At 40.4% G+C, this 17,556-nt stretch overlaps 3 protein-coding genes across 3 annotated transcripts; 1 reads left to right on the top strand and 2 right to left on the bottom strand.

Annotated features, from left to right (window-relative positions):
• Positions 1-540: 540 nt before the first annotated feature.
• Positions 541-6,521, bottom strand: degs2 (delta(4)-desaturase, sphingolipid 2). Its single transcript, XM_029493873.1, has 3 exons — positions 6,378-6,521; positions 3,024-3,766; positions 541-2,370 (listed from the first exon to the last, which is right to left on the bottom strand). The coding sequence occupies exons 1-3, from the start codon at positions 6,457-6,459 to the stop codon at positions 2,215-2,217; spliced, it is 981 nt and encodes a 326-aa protein (XP_029349733.1). The 5' UTR covers positions 6,460-6,521; the 3' UTR covers positions 541-2,214.
• Positions 6,522-7,773: 1,252 nt separating this feature from the next.
• Positions 7,774-11,271, top strand: yy1a (YY1 transcription factor a). The gene is made up of 5 exons (XM_029494123.1): positions 7,774-8,374; positions 9,442-9,592; positions 9,826-9,886; positions 10,087-10,245; positions 10,398-11,271. The coding sequence occupies exons 1-5, from the start codon at positions 7,876-7,878 to the stop codon at positions 10,578-10,580; spliced, it is 1,053 nt and encodes a 350-aa protein (XP_029349983.1). The 5' UTR covers positions 7,774-7,875; the 3' UTR covers positions 10,581-11,271.
• Positions 11,272-11,526: 255 nt separating this feature from the next.
• tpp1 (tripeptidyl peptidase I) lies at positions 11,527-17,336 on the bottom strand. The gene is made up of 13 exons (XM_029494122.1): positions 17,269-17,336; positions 16,738-16,812; positions 16,180-16,319; positions 15,921-16,071; positions 15,376-15,497; positions 15,078-15,247; positions 14,793-14,991; positions 14,426-14,614; positions 13,820-13,892; positions 13,549-13,669; positions 13,298-13,459; positions 13,004-13,129; positions 11,527-12,787 (listed from the first exon to the last, which is right to left on the bottom strand). Exons 1-13 carry the CDS (start codon positions 17,277-17,279, stop codon positions 12,650-12,652), a joined length of 1,677 nt encoding a protein of 558 aa, XP_029349982.1. The 5' UTR covers positions 17,280-17,336; the 3' UTR covers positions 11,527-12,649.
• Between the last annotated feature and the right edge of the window lie 220 nt (positions 17,337-17,556).

Below are 17,556 nucleotides of genomic sequence, written 5' to 3' on the forward strand. Positions count from 1 at the left end.
GGCAAGATGGTGCTGCAGGCTCACCTGCCCACAACTGGCATATATATATAAAAGCAAAACAGGCTTTTTATGACCTTGTTCATACTGGTGTTATGTGACTAACCTTTTCTCTCCAGAGATGGTGGAAAACATGTTAATGTTTGAACTACAGTTAACCACTTAAATTACCTCTTTCCTCCAAAACATTTCTTGGCATTTAATCAAATAACACAACCATGCTCTACAACTAAAGTGTGACTGAGCTACACGGTCCCATCTACCTGTTCAGATGTGCGAGATAATTGAAATATGGGGATCATTCACAAAACAGGCCGATAACTCTAAATGTGCCACCTGGTTTTAAATAGGTATAAAGCAATGTAGTACTATCTATTATTCATCCTATGCTTTGTGAAGCTAACAAGTATGCATGAAACTCCCTTCTCTGTTTTTCATTTGGTTTCACAAAAATGTAAAAAAAAAATACATATATATATATATATATATATGTGTGTGTGTGTGTGTGTGTGTGTATATATGTATATACACACACACACACACACACACACACACACACACACACACACGGTGGTACATTTATTTATAGTGGTTTGTTTCCATGAAGATTCCCCTGTCTATATATGAGATGTTGAACTTGGTAATGATAGCAATGTGAAAAAATGTAGGGGGTTGCTCTGGCAATATGCAAATTTAACCTAGATAAGAATGTGCAGAAAGTGAATGGTAGGACTATGTGATGGTAGAAAAATTTGTATTTGCAGGAAGAGTTTGGGTGAATATCGGATGTCGCATTCTATCCACTCTGTCCACTCTCAACGACGTTCTGATTTAAAAGCTGGAAGTAAACTCATTAAAAAAAAAAACAAAAAAAAACAAACCATAGCTGTGTCGACCTTCTACACAATATCCTGCTTTGTGTGTGTGTGCGCGCTTTGGGGTAAAAAGGTCTAAATGCTTTTACCTGTTGAATTTTATATCAAAAGAAAAGAAAGGGTCAGATCTGGTTAACAGACAGAAAGTCAACCACAAACTCATTCTTCCTGGATATCTTCTTAAGATTTGTCATTTAAATAGAAAAGGTTTACAATTACTGTACATCACATAGATTCAGTTGTGGCTACAGAGGGAGGAGAAACTAATGGGGCCACATGACACCCAGAGAAGTAAATAACATTAAGTTTTTATAGATCAGTCATCAGTGTTTTCTTCAGCTTATATTAAAAGGCTTCCTCTAAGTGACACTCAACATCTACTCATGACCGCCAGTTTGTTTTTTTTTTTAACTTGTGTTTTCTTGTGATTTCAGAGGGCGTTTCCTCCTCCTCATGGCAGCATGAAAAAAAAAAAAGATTGATATCACTTTAATAGGTCTCCCTCTTTGTGCTTGTCAGGAGCTGCTGTCTAAGGTACTGGTGACAAACTTAAAAAAAAAAAAAAAAAAAACCTGCAAAGCATGATCAAAAGGTAAATAAGAGAAAAGAGCCTCAGCAACACATTTATATTTCATGAATATTGCAAGCTAAAATGAAGTGTAATTGAGTCCTGACAATCTCAGCAAACATTGAAATCTCAAGCAAGTTGAATTCACCTTGTACATTGTTTATGTTATATTTATCTATACCTGATAAATATAATAAAACGTTGCAGAAGTGGAGATAGCAGACGAAAAAGCTCTTCTCACTAAAAGGTAAGTTTCAGTGCTCATTTTCCACTTTAGCACTGCACTGCATGATAGATGTAAACTTGCATTGTGTGATCCAAGAGGCTCTTGTTTTCACATTCTATAATCCTTAAGAGAATTGGTGTAATGCTCACGGGTTGGAAAGAAATCAGAGGTGGTGACAGCTGTGTACTGTTATACTATCATCGTCACTTGGTGTCTTACTGACTTCTGGGAGCAAGAAAAATGTCACTGTCATGACTTTGGGCGACCTTGAATTAGTTTCATCTTGTACATGTGTACTAGCTGAATTCCAGTTTCCATGAACTGCATGTATGCAACTCATAATGTGCACGTTACCTTACCAGAGAGTAACTCCAGCACTGGGCAAAATTCGGTTGAAAATGTCCAATATCTAAGATGTGACAACCACACTGTACATAGAAAAAAACAACACAACACAAAAACACAATTGAAACTAGAAAACATTTCATGGTGGACAATAGATTTTTTTACAACGGAAATTCACAATCCTGTTTAATGTAAAGTGTAAATCAGTCACAAATCTTTTCCTTTTTGCTTAGCTTGTACTCCCGTTTGATTCTGGCATAGGGGCCAATGCTGTCGTCAAATACAAAGTCCCATAATACCCGGGTCCAGGACGAATGCTGAGGCAAGGAGTCATAATACTCTGCTGCAATTTGCTTGACCTGTCAACAAAAATAAAATTGAGTGTGCGTGGGAAAAGAATAATAATACCAATCAGAAATACACAGCTATTCTATATTGCAGATATGCACAGATAACTTTTGTAGAGCAGACACAAAAGATAATAAAAGGTGACATTTAATGCCTTTGTTGAAGAGAGGCAGGACAACACATTCACAAATCTTATCTTACTCCTGGCAAAATGGTAGATACAATGAATTAAACATTGTCATTTGATGATTAAACTGGAAAATGTTCCCTCTGTCAATAGCAAAATTAGTTCATAAACGAAATGCTTCCCTGACAAACTGCATTAATTGTTCCATGAAGTAGCTCACTTTGAATCTATTCATGCTCTGGTGGTGCTACAGAGGCAGCAGTTAATCAGTTACAAAACCTGTCTTTAATCTGATAAATATTTGCAGTCAATGGAAAAAAAAAAAGGTGGTGTTTGCTAATAACATTTCCTTTGGATTCTGAAAGACAGGAGAAGCCTGTTTTATCTGTTAATGCCTGGAGGAAATGTAAGTGTTGTAACTGTCCTCATTTCCTCACAATGAACTAATAATAGCTTAAAAATATATAATAAAATGAATTGAGTTCAGAAATTGCCTGTTGGAAATGAAGCCATGATTGATCTCAGGCAAAGTCTCACCTGAGGTAGTTTACTGCCAGGTATGCTGGGGAAATCATGGTGCTCCATGTGATACCCGACATTAAAGGTGATTCGGTTCAGCGGTCCATAGTAAGAATATGTCTCGTGTCCCTTCAGGAACATGTAATGCTCAGCTATGAAATGTCCAGAAATAGGATGCAATCCCATACACAGGATAGATCCTGCAATTAGGTAAACAATGGGCTTCAGCCCCCAAAGATAGTAGATCATTAAGTCTACTGCGAGCTGAACTATTGCATTCTGAATCTCCAGCTGACACACTGGTTTAGGATTCACCACCAAAGGCCGAAGGGCATAGAAAAGCGGCTGGAGGAAGAGCCACAACACCTTCCTGGCCGGGGTGGAGAAGAACCACCCCTCAAAGTCTGTAGGGATGTCAACATCCAGCTGGTCCCCTCCCAAATATCGATGGTGGTCAATGTGGTACTTTTTGAAAGAGGCAGAATAGGGTAGCCCAATGGGCAGGTTGGCCCACATGGCAAACCACCGGTTCCACTTCGCCAACTTGTTGCCAAAGGCCACATTGTGGGAGATGTCGTGAATAGCCAGAGTCAGAGAGTGGTTGATACAACCTCCGAAGGCGTAAGCCCAGAAGAAGATCCACTTCCAGGCAAGATTGCGGACCAGATAACACGCCAGGAGCTGGGTTAGGACCATGCCTGATACCACCCACTTCAGCTGGGGGTCTGGACCCATCAGAGACTTGATCTCTGGATATTTGGCTGAGGAGATAAACACAAAGAAAGAGGCCAGAGATGAGACGATAGTAGGAAAGGAAGAGTCAGGCTAATAGAGCAACAACGGTTCACAAAAAGCAAAAAGGCAGACAGTTTAAAAACTAGACAATGAGGGAATCAAATGGGGGGGGGGAAGTAATTATAGGATATACTAGGTGTTTATTGCCATGTTTATAATATTATCCCCTTGTAGGATGTAATATATGGATTTAACAGGTTATTTGGTCATGCTGTAACACCCAAAGTACATATTCAACCATGTTGTACGGCACCAGCCCTTCTCCTGGGAAGAGCCTGCTGACTAAAGTCATCTTTAATTGGCAGAGGTGTTGTCTTGCTGAGGGAGATGAATCAGGAAGATACAAAAGAGCTGTTCACTCCAACGACAAGATCTGGGTTTGGTTCCCGAGACCTTTAAACCATCTACTCAGTAGAAGCTACTGACTTTGATTTATTATTCTGACCACACCTTGTAGCAAACTACTTTACATTCATCCAAATTTCAGTATGAGCTCTGGAGGAACATATCCCATCAGGCATCCTCCACCACGTGATGGCACATGCAAATTTGGCTGGCCTCTTTTTTTTTCTTTTTTTTTTCAGCTCACCTCTGTAATATCCTTATGATAAATAGACATGCTAACCTTAAAGATATCAATGACAGAATTCAGCAACCACACCATCCTTCATCAGCTCACGTTGAGCAAAGAAAAATTCACTACCGCTCCCTTGAGGTTGCTCTATCAAAGTAAACAATCAATAAGCTGTTCCAACATGATATTGACAATTTATTTTTTATCTGCACTATAATTGACCTCACCTACAAATCGTCAGTTCCTCTTGCCATTTGTAGCCATACTTTACAGCCCCTACTATTCTCAGATGTAGGTGTTAGCTCACCTGCAGGGCATAAAGTTAAATCAATAACCAGACACCATAAACGAATCCTTAAAGCCACAGCAGCAGGGTGTAAAGCCATCACTGGATCTCAGTCTTACTAATTCACAGAGACAACTAGTCATTTCAGTGACTGCTCTTATAGGGTTTCAGTCCCCCCTTTCAACTTAAAATTATTTGAGATACAGAAGCCCCCTGACTCATGCGTGAAAGAGTTGAAATTCTCTTGAGCTGCTTAAAAGCAATGGCTTATAGTGTAGTGTCGTAATTCCTTTCCGTGGCCTCAAAAAAGGCCGCTAGGCCCAATTTCCTTTGACCAAAGTTTACATTATCAAGTTTATAAAATAAAAGCTGAGGCAACAGTTCACTTCAGACCAAGCCAGCAACAAGCCTTTCAACTGATAAAGCCAAAATCAAATCAAAATAACTCAACAAGAACTGAGGCACAGTGTCCACTTGACATTCTTTCCCTTCAGGGCGGGGCAGGGGATAATTAAAACAAAACACATCAATAATTCATGACTTAGTGGCAATAAACAGCCCATTAGCTTCTAGGTGCTTCTTTCCCACCAGAGCTACCATGTGACCGCCGAACAAAGCTATTAAAGCAAATATACATCACCTGTTTTTGACCTTGTTAAGTTGAAGCGCTTTCAATTGAAAGATTAGTCGAACAAGATCACTGTTGCTCGTGCAGGTTTCATTTGCTTGAAAAACTAAGAACATGTGCAGGAGCTCAAATACAAGTTTGGATAAATATTCTGCTGCATTTAATTAATAATGTAATGATGGAAGATGTGGCTTACGGTGTTTAAGTGAATGAGGGGTGCTATTTCAGGGATCCTCCCAGATCCCCTAACAAAGCCTGTCTTCACACTTCATGTATAGTATTGTTTCAGTGTTTGTCATGAGCCAGGGCTGTGTCTTGTTGCCTAGCAAGCCTAGAGGCATTGTCAACTGCACCTGCTATCAGTACAGGTCAGGAAAAGATGACAGAGACTGGTTTGCACCAAAGAACAGGTTAATCCCTTCTGTGACTTATCTAATTTTCCTCAGAGTCTGAAATAGGATATTCCCTTCACAGCTATCTGGGTATCTTTAACATTGAGGCTTTTGCCCTGACAAGAGAGGGCAGACACGTTTGTCGCCTTTCTCCTCCTCTGTTATTTGAAATTCCTCTTTCAAGGAATAAGTGACTTTTTCTTACAAAATGTCATGAGAGAATTGTAGCTGAAGATAATGCAGCCTAAAACTCTATGAGTTAACTGTGATAAGAAGAAACGTGAGCAACGCCGTCAGGTGTGTTATGCATGAAAACCATGTGTCTAAAGTTTAATGGAATTTGGATTGAACTTTTATCTGTAACATCCACGTGAAGTGGATTAATGAAATCCAATCTTTCAGCTGTTCACCTCTAAAAATGATCAAATTTTATCAGCTTCTGTTTGCATTGTTAAATATAAAATAAGTTCCAGTTACAATTAGGGAATAATTCCATGAGGGTTGAATTTCTAAACTGGCCCTGCGTCCATAGTTGGCATGGTTTATTAAGCAACAGCAAGTAAACAGGTTCGACCGGCCACCACTTATATAGTCGGACAAAAGACGCACTCTTTAACTTACTTCGCAAGCTAAACAGGGATTTAAGCAGCAAGTCCACAGCGGGGACACATCTGATTTGATCTGAAGACTTTCTTACCCAGAATTTCTTTTCTCCTTGACGTGTGCGGCTGGTCAGTGTAGACCCATTCAAAGTCGCCTCTTCCACCTGTCTTCCCCATGACTTTCCCGTGTGTTTGTCAGCGTGTCAGCCGCTGAGAGCTGTGGAGTTGTGATTGTCATCAGAGCCTCCCAGTATCGGGGCGCACCCATTCTCACAGGTTACAGGGTGAGGGCGGAAGGTGTGACCACAGGCCCCGCCCCCCCGCCGGCAGCCGACAGACAGCTCACCTGTCCGACACACAGACCGCATCCTCCGCTCACCGTGAGCTCCCACTCCTCACTAAAAATATCACAACCGCAGTCCTGTTTTAATTAGGCACGTTTGTTCATTCAACACCAGAGCAGAGCTTTTTTTAAATGTAGTTTTCGGCATTGTAGGATAAAGGCCATTCCTTTTGTATTCATAAGAGACCCCCACCACGGAAACACAGTGTTACACTGTAATTCTTGAGAACCCAGTGAAGTGTTGGCCATGAACACTATTTAATAGGAGAATCCATTATGTAAAAATTGGGTTATTTTTTTGGAAATATTGGCAATTTCTCTGCGTACACGGAATGTTACTGAAAAATGTTTATAGTTGCTAATTACTTCTCTCAAAAGTAATTAGTAATCTAGTCACATAAAATTAGTAATCTAGTCACATAAAACTAACTATTTACCAGGAAAAGTAACTATAATGTTACTTTATGGGGCTTTTATGGAACATTAAATCTAACCAATTATTCAATTGTTTATGGGTTAGTATGTGAATATTATATATTATATATTTTTAAATTGATGAATTGGACATTGAATACAGTACATATTTAACAGAGGTCATTGTAATGTCTGTAGTTCCAGTTTGAAAATGATACCTTGAATTGTTCAGAGGCGTTTGTGGTTCGTGCGTGAACGCCTACTCATCTTTGCCTCTGATCGGCGGTCCTATTCCCAATTTCCATCAGTTGTGCACAGTAAGAATGGGCAAAGAGCAATATCAAAGCCGCTAGAAAGCTTTAGAAAAAGAGTTGGTTTGTCTTTTTTCAAAATATAGACTTTTGAGCATTTCAAAGAATAATTACTTAATACATTCATTTAAGAGATTTCCGTCTTAATAAATTATAAAAGGAAATCTGCGGCTACACAGACGTGGAACAAGAAGCTGTGTTAGGTAAAGTTTACGAGGAGAGACGTTTTTAAAAGAAAAGAACATGAGAACTGATAGAAGTAGATGGTTTATTTATTTATTTATTTGTCCTGAATAGATAACACACATCCACACTCACTTTGTTTTCCGTTCTGCTGCAGGTAATGTTTGAAATGACTTCGCCAAATCACGCGAGACTTCATAACTGGAGCGTTGTGGCGACGAGAGCTCACCGGGGCAGAGTTGTTGTCGGAGAGGGAGGAGGAAGGCTCAGAGTCGGCAGAGGGAAAGCTATCGTTGGGGGGAAAAAACTGCACATTAAGTAGGAGGAAATATAAAAATTAGCATGGCATCGGGGGACACCCTGTATATAGAAACGGATGGGTCTGAGATGCCAGCCGAGATAGTGGAGCTGCACGAAATCGAAGTAGAGACAATCGAGACAACAGTAGTTGGAGACGACGGTGAGCACCAGCCGATGATCGCCTTACAGCCTCTGGACACGGATGATCCGAACAGCATTCACCCGCACCAGGAGGTGATTTTGGTGCAGACGAGGGAAGAGGTGGTGGGCGAGGACGACTCTGAACTGCACACGGATGACGGTTTCGAGGACCAAATCCTCATCCCGGTGCCCGCCGTGGAGGAGGACTATATCGAACAGACTCTGGTTACTGTCGCCGGGAAAAGCTCGTCGTCGGGCCGGATGAAGAAGGCTGGAAGCGGAAAGAAAGCTGGCAAAAAGAGCTACCTGGGCGGCGGGGAAATGGGTCGAAAATGGGAACAGAAGCAGGTTCAGATAAAGACTTTGGAGGGGGAGTTTTCAGTCACTATGTGGGCATCAGGTAAGTTCAGAGTCCGGAGTGAATTCCTGTAAGCTTTGTTCTCGGCGTGTGTGCCGTGTGACCGGGCCGAGCTGGGGCCTTGTCGACGGCTAAAGTGGGGGCTGTTTCCCAACTCTGAGCCACTTAAACCCCATTTGAAATGTTTTTGTTTTTATGGGAAGCCATGTTTTATGTGTCGATGGGCGCCGCCATATTTCCCCGGTCTAGAAAGTATGGCGGCCCGAAAAAATGGCGTTTATTTGGCCGACGAAGATGGCGGCGAGAGTGGGAGCGAGTGCAGCTGGCTCCGCTAGGCCGCTGTGGCGCAGTTCAGTTGAACCGGAGCGGCGGAGGCGGTGCCTTCAGGAGCCGCTCATACATTAAACGCACCGCAGGAGTTGGTGCGGACGGTGCTGTGAGCTGAAGCCGGTGGCCCAACACACCAAAGCATCAGCCATGAGGGGGACGGGATGTAAATTTGATCTGAGCTGGATTTGGAAAAAAAAAACAAAACACAAACCACATGGCTTGAAATATGTGTTTTTGTGTGTGTGTGTGTGGGGGGGGGGGGGTAAAAACGGTATTGCCAGTGTTTAAATGACTTCTACATGTTGGATTATTTGTAAATTATGCTTGTAGACATGTCATGAGTTACATTTTTTTTATTATTATTATTATTTTTTTTTTTTTAAACGTGGTAACACGAATTTTCAGATATTGTTTCATATGAGTGATTAACTTGCCATATTCTGGAAAAAATACAGAACAAGAATGTAATAATTGTTCATTATAATATTTTTTTCCACACTGTTTGTGTTGTAAAGCAACATGCCCCATTTAGTGATTATGTTTACAGCCTGGGTTTCTAAGTACAGATGATGTGATGATTTGCTGTTTAACAATATTATATCACAAAACATATCCATCTATGAAGCTTTTCTTTTTTCCCCCTTATTATTCATACTGAATCTGTATAGTACCGTACAGGATAACAGGAACGACTGGGACATGGGATGAAGCTGTAACTCTGAAGGACTTTAATCGGTTCTTTCCACATGTTCTGGTACTAAAATATCCCTTTTATTTAGATGACAAGAAGGACATAGACCATGAAGAGCAAATCACAGGAGAAAACTCGCCTCCCGATTATTCAGAATACATGACAGGGAAGAAACTTCCTCCAGGGGGCATCCCCGGCATCGATCTTTCAGATCCAAAACAGCTGGCAGAGTTTGCAAGGTAGGTTTCACTAGAGCCAGCAAAACCAGCTTTATTAACAACTGGTGTAAAAAAAAATCATTCAGTTGATCACATGTGCCATTGCAGAGTTATCTTTCTTTATGTATGCAGTACGTTATTGAACATACATGTGATTGTGTTTTACACATTTTGTGTACAGTTTTGGTTTTTACGTAAACCGATAAGAATATTTGTGTGATTCGGAATTGCATAGTGATTTATTTCTTTTGCAGAATGAAGCCAAGAAAAGTAAAAGAAGACGATGCACCCAGGACGATAGCCTGTCCACACAAAGTAAGTGCATTTTATTTGTCACAGCAGTGAAATGGAGGTAGATGTAGACAGTTTGTTCAGTATGTGATTCATATTGACATCACTCTCCTGAGATCATGTGGGCATTCAGGTAATTGGTATAAGGAACATTTCAGGCTCTTAACAGTGACATGATTCAGTTGTCAAGCTAACCCCAGTGATTCACTTTCTCTCCCTCTCAGGGATGTACCAAGATGTTCAGGGACAACTCGGCAATGAGGAAGCACTTGCACACCCATGGGCCTCGTGTGCACGTCTGTGCAGAGTGTGGCAAAGCCTTTGTGGAGAGTTCAAAACTGAAGAGGCATCAACTTGTACACACAGGAGAGAAACCTTTCCAGGTATTGCATATTTATATATAATAAGATCTTAAGCTATATAAAGTCTGCAAGCAAATGTATGTATGTAAAAAAATATTTATTTTACTCATGTATTTAATTTATCTGTGTGCACAGCGGAGACAAAGCATTAATCCAGTCTCTCTCATCTCCAGTGTACATTTGAAGGCTGTGGAAAGCGGTTCTCTCTGGACTTTAACTTGCGCACACATGTGCGTATTCACACTGGAGACCGCCCATACGTGTGCCCATTTGACGGCTGTAACAAAAAATTTGCTCAATCAACCAACCTGAAGTCTCACATCCTCACACACGCCAAAGCCAAAAACAACCAGTGAATCATCTCTGAACCAGGCTAACAACAACAGCAATGTGAGCATACACCGGAGGATCTGATCATATATCTTCGCTCCCTGACAGACAAGATATTGTCCCGTGGCCTGCTTTGTTGTGAGATAAGAAATCCCCTTTGTATCATCTCTAGATTGAAACAAGAGAAATTACCTTTTCTCAAACTTTTTGATAAAACACCTGGAGGGTTTGAACAATAAACTCACGAGAAACCCACCTCCCTCAGGCCTCCCACCCAACTTTAGCGCTACCTGGATTGAACAATTTATTGTTTCTTCTTGTGAAGATGTTAATTCATGGATCTGCACCTAAAACTTATTTATACCTTGACATAGCCAGTTACAAAGTTTTTGCAATGTAAGTTAAATTTGCATCAATCCTCAGAAATGACGCCTTTTCAATTTTGTACTTTTCCCTGAGTGTGCATATTGTACACTTTTTGACATAAGCTCTGTGGTAATGTATGTAGTAAGAGTGTCCCTGTAGCTCCTCTGGAAGAGGTTTCACAGTTTGTTTTGCCTCCCCCTTTCCCCTTCATGTGAGTTTGTTTCACAGACGGATTGGTGGTCTTTGCATATTTTCATTTTGTTGAACACAATATCCAATCGTGTAGATAATAGCCATGTAATTTTCAATAGTGATCACTGATTAAAATGTTTTTTTCCCCTTGCACTACCACAAAAACTGTCATCTGTCCTGTCACAATCATAGCCAGGTAAATTTCAATGTGGTGTAACCAGCATTTGTAGTGATACCCGGCCACTGGGTGAATTTCCTCTTTCTGTTATACTTAAAAAGGAAGTGAAAAATCTTGGTTTAAACAATGGTTCTCACATTTTAAAGCTCCAGTCAAATACAGTTTGACTCAGAATTTCAAACAAGACATTAGACAAAAACAAACTGGAGGGAACACTAGAGTTGTGTTGTATTGTATTGTAAATCAAAAGTTAACTTTTAATGTCAGATTTTTATTGTATTTTTTTTTTACATTTTCGAGCATTTGATACAAAACCTGCAGTATCTAGCTTTTACACACACACAAACACAACTCAGGATAAAACTGAGCAATCAAAGGACATTTCAAAGTAAAAGGCCAGCTTAAAAAAAAAAAACACATTTTAAAAAAATCATTTGTTACATGTGATTACGCATATTTAACAAATCTGAGGATTAACATAAAAGATTTTTGAGTGCAAAAATGGTGGTGGGTAGAAATGCTGTGTCATTTGAACTCACATAATTACAGTGCAGTTTGTTTGTAGCTATAAAACAATCAGCAAAAAAGTAAAATCAGGTTTTTAAAGAGTTAGATTGAAAATACAGATGGAGATTTTACATGCTAAATCTATATATTATTAAATTAAGTTGAGACATTTGCTGCTTGCTCATCCCTAGAGTATTAAGACGGCAACACATTAAACATTAAGGTAATTTCAGTGTTACCTACAAACTAAATATGTCAGTTTATTAGCTAAATTATTGTACCCAGTCTAGTTTTAATTGAAATATTACATATAACATAGTCTTAATATATATTAATATATAAAATATGAAAATAGTACTATGTATCTAAAATGTGTGGCTTGTTTCTGTTTGATTTTAAGTAATCGAACTTAGGCTTTATGCATAGCAACCATAATCCATGCCCCCAATGGCTCAGTATCTTGAGGCATTACTTTAAAGCATAAGATGCATGAACACCGAGCAGCTTGTAAGTTTGTTAGAACGAGATCTGGGTCAGTTAAAATGCACTTAGCAGCAAAAAAAAAAAAAAAAGGCAACTGCAGTTTGCCGTTAAAATCCCTAAATTCAACCATCCTTGAACTAAAAATAGTCAAGAAAATGGCCTTTAGCCTTTTCGTAAAAATGAAAGTTGCTAAAAAACAATTGATGATTTATGATAATAGATGAAAACCTTGTTACCATTTGGAATAATGCATTTTTAACTTCAAACCAAAATGAAAAAAAACTAAGCGTTTGCATCCATTACCCCATTCTGTCTTTGGCATCAGGCACCTGGTCTTGAGTTTGGATGTGTGTATGCAGTAGGTGTTGATTAAGCCAGCAGGACGGCCAGCAGTGCAGGGTAGTTTGGTGTTCCCCAGCCTGTGACAGGGTCCCATGATGGTGCAGCACAGAAACCTTTTCCCTGGACCTGCTCGTCGATACAGCCCAGGTGACAGCCTTCTGTCACCTGGAGACAAGAGAGCATAACATTTAGGAACCAGGCAGTGATTCCAATCTGTAGTGCCAAAGCTTTCAATCTTTAAACTCAATTCCTCACAACATTAACACACGTGCTGCTTTCACTGAAGTAACCAATACCCAAAAAAGTAAAAAAATAAAAATAAATGAATGAAAATCTTAGCCAAATGAGAACATAAATCTCATCCCGAACAACTCGACTCACATCAAATAGAGCCTGTCCTTTGAGCTTGTAGAGGCGAGGGTTTAGGAAACCCAGGGCAGGCAGGCCTTTCAGCAGCCGATGATCATTGATGAGAGACAGCATGCCTCCCACCACAGGGGTTGAAGCCTGAGGTGATGAAGTAAAATTAATCTTTCTTCTGTCAGTATAAATATTGTATTATTGTAGCTGGGATACTGTTAATATTTCAGGTTGTATCTCTTTAGTATTTTACACTATATATATATATATATATATATATAAAAAATTGCAGTTAGCATTTTTGGTATACTTTACCGAGGTCCCAGATACCAAGGGCACAGGTATTCTGTTGGAGACCACCCAGTAGTTATCAGACAGGGCAGCCATGTCTGGATACGCCCTGCCACTGATATTGTAGTATGATTTGGGAGGGAGGGTTGCGGCCACAGTCTTCAGATAGCGCTCCACAGCACTGACCTGCAGGAGTAGAAACAGATGTAAATATGAATGAAATTGCCTGTAATAACTGAGCACGAAAAGAGCTGATGATCTAAAACTATTGTTACCTGGTACTCTGGCATCTTGAAGACGTTGCTGAAGCCTCCTCCACTGATGTAATCTGTGACTTCATACGTGACCTCATATGGGTTTTTGAACGAGGTTCCTCCAACTGTTGTAACGTAAGGGCTGTGAACGAGATGCAAAGCACTGATTATTAGATATTTGTCCTTTTTCCTTAACAACTTTTTAATGTAATTTCTTTTTCCTGTATAATACCACATGCAGAGTTCCAGTCGTTTGGCACAGAAATGTAGAAACAGGTTATTAATGTTTTACCTTGAAGCTGGAAAACTGGGCCTGAAGGAGTTTTGTTCTTTACCCAAATGTTTACAACCAGCACCACTGTCACCTGAACATTAAACAAAATAAGAGAGATTAGGAAAAAAATTATAATCCATCATAATGCAGCCTTTCTTACTGGTAAATTATACTGTTCAAATGCTGAAAAGAAGTATTTCCTATGACATCATTGTGGTATTGGTAAGAAAGATAATCACTATATCATAATGACTATAGGAACGGTGCAAAGTCACTACAATCAGTTAACACATAGACACAAAGGGTATTTTTTTCCCCCCTCATCTTTTATTACATAATAAGTTTTTATGTCTTTGTGGCCTTAGTTTACAGTTAACTGAAGTAATGTGTATGTGTCTAGTATTACTAACAAAGGAATTTTTCTTGTGATCTGATCTGATTAAGTGGATAAAAAAAAAAAACTTCAGTTAGAGGTGAAAGAGTATCAGGAGAGATAACAAAAACAGATAAAGTGTGATGATCACATTTTCAAAGAGAGGACAAGCAAAGGCTTTGTTCGCTTACTAGGTGTTATCTGTTGGTGTTCTACAATGTCTCTGTGTGTTATAACTACATTTTACTGACCAGAAGCAAAGAGCAGGGAGATTCCCCTGACGCCAGCCTTCATGAACTCTGTGTTGATGCGCATCATGTAGGCAGTGGAAAGGCTGTCTTCATCGTCGCCATAGCTGATTGTATGAACCCAGGGCAGGTCAGACATGTTGCTGAGCAGAAGCATCCACTGGAGGAAAGGCTCCTGGCTCTCATGACGGCCTACGGCAAAATTAGGAATTGTAGGTACTATTTTTAAAATGTAAAATGTGCCATGACTACATGAAAATGTTAGCTTTTCTTCATGCCCTGCCATATGCAAATTTTAATAATTCACTTTTCAGAAACATTTAGGACAACACATATGAACACATACAGCAGTGGCTTCTGTCCTACAAACCTGGGTTGGTGAAGACCCAAGTTGGGATGTTTGCCCCTGTGCTCATGATGTACTCTATATCCAGACTGGCCTCAATGCCAGCCTTTCCTCCTCCCTGGGTGCCTACAACTCGATCCACTTGAGACAGATGCTGGAAGCCCCGACCAAACATGCTCATGAACTCAGCGAGGTCTGCGGGATGATAGTACTGCTCCAAGAACTAACATTGAGAAGAGATAACTAAGGTGAGTACAACAAGTTGCTGGGAGTGTGACGTTTTACAACAACACTCAGTGACAGTTATACCTGAGCTACAGCCTGGCTGTTATTCTGGGCTGTTCCCACATCAGCTGCTGTCAGGTTATAGCGAGTCCTCAGGATGGCGGGGGTCACTCCCAGGTGTAGTCCTTCTTTAGATTGCTTTTGCTCCTGACTGAGTTCCTGACCTTTGGGAGGGAGGCGATGAAGTCCCCCAACTGTAGAAAAAAATAAAATGAAGGAAGCAATCAGTACTCATCTAATAGTTTTAGCCATTATTAACAATCCTGATCTTAGAATACAAAGAACATTTTAGATGACAGATAAATATTTTTAATATACTCACCAAAGTCAAGATGCTGGTGAACATCATCATGAACAGAGTACGGAGCTGAAGATCTCACTATCGATTGTCCGTTTCTGACATAGCGGTGGAACCTGCTTCCTGGAAGCAGCATCTCTGCAACCCTAAACATAGAAACCAAACAAAGACAATCATAACCTGGCTGTAGAAATCATCTCGTGCAACATGGGCCTACAAATGTTGTATTCCAAGATTGTGTTTAAGAAACTCATTGGCTTGTATGTAAAATTTATATAACATAATGCAAGTTAAATTTGCTCCTGTCCAAGTTTAAGAGATGAAAGTGCTTAAGGTAGTATGTTATTTTTGTTAGAATCCAACAAGCTTGGCTTTATTTGAATTGAATAGCAGAAGCCTCCAGCTCAGTTTGATTTGAATCAGTAACCACATAAAGAGGAACTATCTCACGGGATTTTGCAAGATTTAAATACAGGAAGAAGCCTAGCATATGTTGTAACTGTGTCATGGGCAAGTGAGACTTAACCTTAAGTAAGTAGAAAAAATGTTGCCAAACAAGATATGCTTACTCTGCAGTCATACTGCACTGTATAAAATCCTGAGTGTGAACAGTGAGGCAGTTTGTAATCCCATGACTCCGCAGCCAGTGATGCACCACCTTGTGGGTCATTTGAGATGGACGCACAAGTGAGGCTACTTCCTCCAGGGTGAGGTGTTTACCTGTGGAGAACAAAACGGGCCTCTGTCACTCCGTGTGCCGTATAGAAAGGATGAACAAATGATTGCAGATCTTTTTGGGTTGCTTAAGGTCAGCCAACCGTGTCCTACCATACTGGGGTGAGTCAGGATCAGACACAAGTCGGAGTTTTTCCTCCAGCAGATTAACATTCTGCTGCTTCAGAGCAAAGGTCAGCTCCAGCTCCTCTGTGGGATCAACCCGACCAACATGATTCCAGTCAGCTGGTATCCTAAACAAAGAACAGAGCTTTTCCATGACCTTGGAATCTGAGAGGTGTTGTGTTATTATTTACAGCTGCTGGCCAATCTTTTGAATATGTATTTGGATTGCTGATTATGTAATGACTCTAAATACAAATGACCCTTAGAAGCAAACAGAATTCCAAAGCCAGATTTTAGTTAAAGTGCTTGCCAGAATTGATGTCACTCTCCCCCACAGTTCATGAGTTGATTGAATGGTCTAAGATTGTTCTGGTGTTACAAATCAATGAGGTCAAAGCTGAGCAGACCTCCATCAGAGTCAACCTCATGTAGATCTATACTGATCATTTGGCCTGCCAGGACCAGAGTGCCTCTACAAACAAGTCTTCACACAAGATGTCACACGAAATTTTAAACTATGTATTTATATAATATATATTTGCTCACAAGACATCTTGGTCATACTCCAGATATCCACTCCAGACCAGCGAGCAGAGCAACAAAGGGATGGAGAAGGTCAGTCTGTGGGAAGCGAGACAAAACCTTAAATCACCTTACAAACAAACACACACACGAATGGAGCCGACAATATTAGCGACACAACATCATTTCAGCGTTTAATTTCATGTCAGTGAGTGAGTGAGTCTTTATTGTGACGGAGCACGTCAAACTAAACGCATTTCTGAACAGACACACACCGTTACTTTACATCCAGGATATAATGGGCAGATTTTACAGTTAGTTTGTTTCTGTATTTTTTTTTAACGTTACTGACCTCCGCCTTAACCTCGTGTGGACTTCACCCTGCCATGTTAACGGCACCTTTCTATCTAGGTCACTGCAGCCGGTGAAAACAAACACAACGTGCTCTGCGTGACGGCCGGTCGAGTCAAAAGAGTCAAGATTGGGTGACTATTTTGTTTTCATTGTGTGTCTAGAGGAAAGGCTTGAACTGGAAAGTGATTTAAAGGCACTCACAGCTCCTTCATCTTGTCCTCCGCCGCTCCAGGAAACTCAGCTGCTGCAGCCAGTGGGCGGGCACTGTGACGTAGCGATCACATGACAACTTCTCACGTGATCAGCAGCACTGATTTCGTTCTTTTCAACGGCTCGTAAACAGGAAGCTGGAGCTCATACGAAAGCTTCATTTCCCTACAGCAGTACAACACTTTGTTTTGAATTTCCTTATTGATTTCCAAAGCAGCAACAGGAGAATCTGATGGTCTTGTCTTTATGGCTCATTTATATCATGCTTTCAGTTATTAC

This window comes from Echeneis naucrates, chromosome 22 (assembly GCF_900963305.1).
Source record: "Echeneis naucrates chromosome 22, fEcheNa1.1, whole genome shotgun sequence".
Classification (NCBI taxonomy): Eukaryota; Metazoa; Chordata; class Actinopteri; order Carangiformes; family Echeneidae; genus Echeneis; species Echeneis naucrates.